Here is an 8,322-nt window from a genome sequence, read left to right as displayed (position 1 = left end):
ACAACTAAAATAATGCAAAAATATTAGCTATATGCCAAATTAGCCAACAAACTGGAAACATTTTGAATTTTGTCAAAACGACTAGCATAATGCTAAAATATTAGCTAAACTATAAATTTGCTGGGAAAAAAATGGAAAATGACTAAATTAGCCAAAAACAGCTCACATGTTGCTAAATTAAAAGCTACGCTCCAAATGACCCTAAAAAACCCAGTAGTTGCTGAACATTTTAAACTTTGAATGGTGTCTCTAGCTGTAAGCTCATAAGTTTCGAAGTGCACAAAGTTTTTGAAGGATTTGAGCAATTTCTGATTCATTTCCTATGGGGGATATTTTGGTCAATATTTAAAAAACGATAGGTTTACAAATACCAAAAGTACAAGCAAGTGATGTCCTGAACAACAAACATTTTGATACCCAGATTGCTGATATCATTGAAAGTGTGATTGAGTTCTACGTGCCAAAAACATTCATGAAAACAATGTAAAGCATTTACACAATGATAAAAAATATATGTATCCTGACTTGATACAACAGCATACAAGCTCCTACAACCCAGGGAACCCGGAAGGGATTCAGAAGATTCAGAAAAGTGATGAATTCTTACTTTACTTCAGTTTTGTATTATTCTCTGCAAAGTAAAATATCTTCTAGCAGCGACGACGAGGGCTCTAGTCTGCAAAAAACCCTTTTTTTTCTTTGCTTCCAGCGGTAATTAAGAAAAAATTCCCTTGGTTTTTCTCCATTGGATAAGTTAATATTTAGCTCAACTCTAGCAAACCAGTCTGATTGCATAAGATGTGTAAGTGATGAGAGATATGAGTTAAAATACGAAGGAAATTTAAGAGAAAACAACCTAATACAGTTTTCCTGCCTTACCATCAAATTCTTGGTTTAAGTTTGTGCAACTATATAAAAGTTGGAGTTCTTAAAGTTTTATCTCCTTAAAAAAGATGACAAAAAATACATATTTTCTGTGGAAGAAAAGATGAGAAATATTTTTACCTGTTAGACCACGAACAGCCACAAGGGGGATCCCATCTTATAATAATGTCAGCATAATCAGTTTTTACTGCCATTTTTTTCTTTATGATAGTGGAAAAAAATGTACACGTTTTTTTTTTAAGTTAAAGACTATAAACAGAAAAAGAAAAAAAATCTCTCACCAAACAACTTCTGTAGGACTTGTCCATCGTAGCAGTCCTCCTCCAGGTCTTTGACTATGATCCTGTCCTCCTCCAACTCACTGTTGATCCACTCAGTCAGAGTCTACAACAAAAAGATCTCCCTGTAACTTCTGCTTCCGTTTATTCCTCACAGAATGTGATCGTGGGCAATACCTTCACCAGATCCTTAAATTTAGGGTTTTCTCGAGAGGCGGGGTCCAACATGATCCTCTCTGCATTTTCCTCTGTGGGGGAGAATTTAGGAGAATTCAGCAGGTGGGTCCATTTCTAATCAAAAATACAATTTTAGGAATCCAAAAAAAAAAGGAATATTTTTTGACAACTTTTTATGATTCACATAGTCACTTAAGTGACTGAAGCGTCTCCACCCACTTTCACTTCCTGAGCAGTCAGTTTCCACCAGAATACATGTCATCAGTTCTCTATTTACAATTAAATTCAGTTTTTTGTCACACACTTACAGAAATAAAAAGCACAAGTGGTTTATCTTTACAGTCATGCTTGACTTTAGGGGTGTGGCAGTGTAGATATAGACCAGGGCTCTGCAGGATTTAACGTTAAAAGAGCTTTTTAGGCCAGTTTCTAAGAGAGCCAGAGCCACACTACTATTGTTTGAATATAATAAACTTATTTCAATTTTTGTGGCCATTCATTTTTAAAATGTAGATATTTACAATAATTGAATTTTAACTGTTATATTTTTCCTATATAACATCATTTTAATTTATTTGACTCTTGATAGCAGCACATACAAGTAAGCTCCTTTCAAAATAAAATGCACTCTGTCAAAAACAGATTTACTGGAGTTAAAAAATTTAAAAAAATCAAGTCAAACATTGTGTTTTCTATCATTATATGATAGATACATCCTTATTATCCTTTTATTATTAAATAAGACAACAGGTTAGAATCCTATTTTAAAAATAACTCTATAAATACATTTGTAAGTGAAAGTATGTAAACCCTTTAAAGCGTCTGATTTTTTTTTACCTTAATCTGTATCACAACGATGGAGAAAGACATTGCTTAAATCACACCAAAATATGTTTTTATGTTTTATTTGAACACAATCGTGTGTCCAGTTTATGCATAAAACTTATCATTTCAAAGGGTTCACATATTTTCTCTTGCAACCGTAAATATATTTCAATCCTTAAGGTGTTTTCCCCTTGGTAGTAATATACTAAGCATTATCCAAAAATAACCCCCCAAAAACTACTTAACAGTTAAACTAAAACTACAAAACCATCATTTATTTAAATCGTTAACCTTTTTCTTATGAACCAAAGAGCCACATGTGGCTCCAGAGCTTCAGGTTGATTCTTCTAAATATAAGGTGTGTGTTTTCTTAAATGTAACCGAGAGTGCATGTGATTATGAGTAATACGCACGTACCCAGCAGAGCGTCTTCTGGATGAATCTCTGTCCCTGAAGGAAGCAGGGGAGCGTTAATGGCGTTCTTCCCTTCCTCATGTAGATCGCTCACTAGTGAGATAACAGAAGCAACATTATTCCACTGAAGCACAAAATCCTTTCATGTCATTTTCTTTTGATGTTGTCAAAAGAAAATGACAGACAAATCTGATTTATTTTTTTTATTTTTTATTTGTGGAAGATAGAAAATTAGGGATGGGTTGATAAACTATTAATCTATTCGAATCAATTAATAGATCAATAATCAAGACATAAAAATAGAGATCGTTTAGCACATGAAGCTACAGTGCGCTAGCTTGATGCTAACGTTTAATGGAATTTCCCATAGGAGAGCTAATGCTAACGCTCACTCGACATAAACATACATTGCTGAATAAATGAACATTGTTATAAACTCACAGGCATGAATTTTCTAAACTCTTTTAAGGAAAAAAAATAAAGTAACAGTTGTTTGCTCATTCTTTGCTTATTCTCCTTAAAAAAAAGAGTACCGATGTGGTGTGAACTCCACCTGGTGGCCAAATTGAAACGTCCTCCAGGAGAAGCAGAACAATGTTTACAATGTTAATGATCTGAACATTTTAGTTAGAACTTTTCCTTTAGAGAATCTGAATAACACTGTATGTTATTAATTATCTCATTATTTCACAGATGCATTTGACTGTATATGAACTGTATCAGATTAATATAAATATATTCAAAACATATAGTAGATTATTCACGTTTTTCTAAACAAATGTGTCTAGATGTGTAAACTTAAAACAGACTTGAATCAAGTTGAATTGAGTGGATTTAAAGAAAAAAAAATAGAACTGAATCAAATTAATTCTGGAAATTATCATCAATACCCAGCCATATAGAAAACCCTTGTAGTAGAGGATTTTCAAAATAAAAGCTATATATTTAATTATTTAAAATATTTTAGACCTCAAATCTGTAGTCAGTTTTTATTCCCTTTTTTAGCTTCTTCTCATCATTTCTAAACACACTTTAAATTAGTATTTAAAAGCTGCAGTTGTTAAACAGTGTGTCATTTTATTTTGTTAATCCCAGTGCAAAATAAATGTATAACTAAGACAATAAAAAAATAAATAAACTTTTCAAAACACGTTGAAAGTGAACATGTTTCCGCTCACTCTGGGATAGCTACTCCAGGGGTTTGGAGGCTTTCTACCATAATGGTCTTATTGAGTTGATCTTCCTGGATTTGACTTTAACCTCCTGCAGCAGGCTAGATCACAATCAATGATCTCAGATCAATCATTTGACCAGAGACTTTACGAAGCCTGAGGTAAAGTTGAAAATAAAAAATAAGGAAATAGTCGTATTTCATTTTAAAACCTAAAATAAAACCAGCTATGAACATGAACCAAACAGTGGTTTCAAAGCGTCAGCCAGGAGAAGATAAACAAAAATAGCCCAGGAAGCGTGGTCCCCCCCAGAGTTATTATCAGATTTCTCATCTCACTACACATCAGTATTTGGGCTTGTGATTACAGAACAGGCTTGCTTTATCTAATCATAATTGTCCGACTTCCTGTCTGTCCCGCTGCAATAATGCTCATTTGGACTGTGACGAGCAACGCCTTGGCAATCACATTATCACATAAAACTCATCTTTTCTTTAATTAAGGCTGAAAAAACCCAACAAACTCTGAATGTGAATCTCAGCAAACAAATGTCTAAATTTAAATCACTAATGTGACAGGTCCTGCTTCCCCATTTGCTGCTTTAAAGTTCCTCCGACGTTTACGTTACCTTGCTTCTTCCTCTTAGTCCCACACAGCAGGCCTGACATGTCCCCCGCTTAAAACATCAACAGATTCTCCCCTGATGGCTGGGAGCGAAATGGATCAGTGTGTGTGAGTGTGTGTGTGCTGGTCAGTGCAGCTGAGCAGTAGCAGGGGCGTCATCACGTGTTTATTTCTGTCACAAACCACCCCCCCACCTCTGCGCTCCAGTTACAGGAGTGTCTGAGGGGGGGTGGGAGGAGAAGTGGGAAGCATCATGACAAACACAGAGGCCAATCACAGGTAACGTGATGTCCACTTATGTCGTTCTGCAATTGAATTATTCCTACATTTAAAAATCGGAACATTTTCCACCTGCAGAAGCACTAGGTGATTAAATCTGCTTTGCAGACGAATGCGGTCTTTACGACGTTGCTGCAGATCAATCAGGCACTGACTCTGCAGCCATTAAGAGAATTACTCTAATTCTCACTTAGAGACATTCATCTTCAAGCATCTTTTCACAAAACATGACGCTCTCCTGGACGTCAAACGGTTACTCTCAGAACTGTCGGATGTCGTTTGCGTTACAGATGCCTCTGAGTACAGAATGAAGCTTTAAGTTGATTAAGATTGAACTGCTTTTGTTCCAGTGATCCTTGGAGGGGGTAGTGTCAGGGGACGGGGAGATAAAAATAATGCGGCAGAATAGAGAAGGCAGTCTGGAGCTTAAATATAGTCGTGGAAATTTACACTGACGCCGGCATGAACACTGAAGGCCAACATCAAGTGTGACCATTTGAATAATTTACATTTATATCCATACTTTTTGAATAAACTGGAGATAAGAGCTTAGGAACCTTCGAAATTCCTCTTCCTAATTTTCAGTTGTTTGTGTCCAGTTTTTTAATGATGAACTGGGAGAATATAATCAGGAACAATTTAAAAAAATCCTCTGTTTAAGCTTTATTTTAGATGTTAAAAATAGTTATTGAATTAAATTTGCTCTAAAGAAAGGTTTGTAAAAGAAAAATGCACAAACAAATCAACTACAGACTTTTGTTGGTGAGCAGGAAAAAGATCCTGGATATTTTTGGAATGTACCTAATTTACCTAAGTTAAATATGCATATGGATATGAGGTGGATATACATATAATATACAAGGTAGTTATTGTATAAACAGCTATGTGCAGATTTACAGTTTAGAAATGTACAGGTATAAGTATATATTTACATTTACAAATGAGTTTATTTAACGACATGAGCAATAATAAAAGGTCGGATGGCTGTATGAGTGGGGGGCAGAGTTTAGGAAGGAAGCAGCAAAAAAAAAAAAAAACTGTTCCTGAGTCTGCTAGTAGTCCCTGGGGATCCTGAAGTCTGCCTGAAGGAAGGAGAGACAACAGTCTGTGGGCGGGGCGAGTGGAGTCTTTGAGGATACCGTGTGCCCAACTCAGGAGGGGTTTCCGGTAGAGGACCTCAATGGCTGGTAGTGGAGATCCTGATGTGTTGGGAGGCTTTCACCACCTCCTGAAGAGTCTTTGGCAGAGCAGCAGAGCTGTCACACAGTTGGTTAGGATGCTATCTATTGTGAAACAGTGGAAGTTCACCAAAATGGCGTTGGAAAACGTTTCCTCTTGAGTGTTCTTAAGCAGAGCAGCCACTGCTGAGCTTCTTGACCAGGCTGGAGGTCCAAGAAAAGCCTTTCAAAGCCTTGTTTCCACTGAGCAGTATGGCACGGTTTAGAATGATCCACGCAATTCAAACAAGTGTTTCCACCATCACTGTATATAGAGAACTGGACAGAGCAAATGTGACATCATCCATAAAAAATGCCTTCAGCCAAATGAAGCAAATTCATTCCCCTCGATGTGGACGTCGCCATCTTGGAGCCAGACAACATTGACTGGTCTGAGTCAACGTTTCTATGGCAACTACTGTCACCAATGAGGAGTGAGTTTGTTCCAAATAACACCCCTTCTGCTGAAAGCGGGCTCGGAAGAATCTGTCGATCAAACGTTTGCAGTGGGGGCCAGCGGGCACCACATGCTTCTACTGAGGCATCTGATTGGTCAATTTAGAACTTGAATAACTAACACTAAAAATATATAAAACTAGAAGATTATAGCTAAAACAAGTAAAAAAAAAAAAAGGTACCAGAACAAGAATGGTTATTCTGACCGCCAGCTACTTCCTATTTGGAATGTGAGGAGGGAGAGGTCACTCAGTAAAATTCTGATATACATTCATTGGATTACATAAAATAAAATCATTGATGTATATTACAACATCAACCACAAAAAGTGATAGTTCATTTTCCTTTTTCTGATCTTTAATTTTATACATGATGCTGTCTGTGTCAAGTATATTGTGTGGTATTAAATTTGACATGACAGTGATATGGTGTATTAAGTTATCTGCTCCTTCTTTGTCTTTAAAGACGCTTCCCCTTTTCTTGAAACCCACCGCAGATCAGCCACCTGGGCTTTCAGCCGGCCCAATGAGTGGTGGAATGTTGAAGAAGTGGACCCGCAGGTACCCCATGGATGTGGACGGGGGCATGCAAGCCTCTTTTGTCCTTCCTAAACTCCATGATGATCTCCTCTGTCTCTTTTTGGTCTGCTTATCATACTCAAAAACACTGTTTTGAGCTTAGATTATTTCACATATGTCCTCCATCGTCAGAAAAAAGCTACAAGAACAAGTTTAAAGGACCAAAAATACAATTTTTATTGGAGTGCTTTAAAAGACCTTAAGATCTATAGCCATACACTATTTTATGTAGTCAAGATATATCCAGTATGATGTGGAGTTTTCTTTAATTATATACATTAAAATTAAAGTCAACTAAAGTACAAAAAAACTGAAATATATGGACAGTTTGGTTATAAAAAAGGTATTTGGAATATTTTCATTCCTAAAAAACAAAAAACTAAATAAAACTGACTTACTTTTATCTGCATCCATTTTTCTAGAAGTCTTTAGTTCGACTGTTTTCAGAATTCTAAAACAGATATGAAAAGCCGCTCAAACTTCCTGATAGACTGTAGTGGCGTGATGGTCTGCTGCTGACACACAGACTGTAGTGTTGTCAGAGAGATGCAGGCTTCCTCTGAGTTGAACAGGATACACAAAAAGATTCTAACTGGAAATTCTGCCATGAGTCCAGTGTCTTGTCAATTGTGTTTTTTTCATCAACTGGAGCACTGAAGAGAGCTTCAATACAAGTCTATCTGTTATGATTCGTATGAGTAGTAGTAAGTCTGGGTGTTTCATTTAACAAATATAAAGCACCACATGCAAAAGTCAAAAAACAGACTCACTTCCTTTTGTTGGATGGTTAATAGATCTATGGTTTAAATCCAGGGTGAACTTTTTGACCACTAAGGGTTCTAAATTTTAACAAAAGAGCCGGAAATAACCTGATATCTGGGCAGAAACATGTGTTATTTTTGATTGAAATGAATATATAAACTTTTAAACACAACATTTTGGAGTTTTAATGTCAAAACTGTGGCTTTTGGGTTGGAGTCCCTCAGGGAAAAACACACTTTTGAGAAAGTTCATGTGGTGTTGGAATGATCGGAAAAATGCCTGTTCGACTCGGAAAACATACATGAACATGAGAAAAACAGGAAAGATTCCAACACCATATGAAATCTGAACAACTTTCTGGATCTAAGCAAAGATCAATGTACTTATAGTGCGCCATCTATAGGTAGATACCAGAAGTACAGGGAAAATAAAACAACAGGTTTAAAAAGGAGGACTGCCCTCACCCACACACTACCAATACTGTCTCTAATGTTAATCGTTGGTATAAAACAGTATTCTGAAACCTTCAACATAAAAAACACAAAATCCTACTTTAACTTTTTAGCAAAATAAGACTGATTTGTATTTATATTATTGCTACTATTGTGATAAACATAAACTATTGCTTTTGTACGGAAGCCGAAAACGGCCTGCC

At 36.3% G+C, this 8,322-nt stretch overlaps 1 protein-coding gene across 3 annotated transcripts in view; it reads right to left on the bottom strand.

Moving 5' to 3' along the window:
• Positions 1 to 8,322, bottom strand: part of parvb (parvin, beta) — an 18,858-nt gene that overhangs the window by 7,660 nt on the left and 2,876 nt on the right. For 2 of the 3 annotated variants that reach the window (XR_002920216.2, XM_024281247.2), the window contains exons 2-4: positions 2,583 to 2,672; positions 1,341 to 1,411; positions 1,167 to 1,269 (exon numbers count right to left, since the gene is read on the bottom strand). Coding sequence is in view for 2 of the 3 variants with exons in the window: in XM_024281247.2 (XP_024137015.1) it covers positions 1,167 to 1,269; positions 1,341 to 1,411; positions 2,583 to 2,672 (264 nt within the window). In the remaining variant the exon portion in view is untranslated. Of the gene's footprint in view, positions 1 to 1,166; positions 1,270 to 1,340; positions 1,412 to 2,582; positions 2,673 to 4,379; positions 4,506 to 8,322 lie in introns of those variants that run through there. The other variant, XM_024281248.2, reaches the window with a different exon arrangement.

Source organism: Oryzias melastigma, linkage group LG6 (genome assembly GCF_002922805.2).
Source record: "Oryzias melastigma strain HK-1 linkage group LG6, ASM292280v2, whole genome shotgun sequence".
Lineage (NCBI taxonomy): Eukaryota > Metazoa > Chordata > Actinopteri > Beloniformes > Adrianichthyidae > Oryzias > Oryzias melastigma.
The sequence above is the reverse complement of the archived record's forward strand: the minus strand, read 5'-3'. Positions and strand labels throughout refer to the sequence as shown.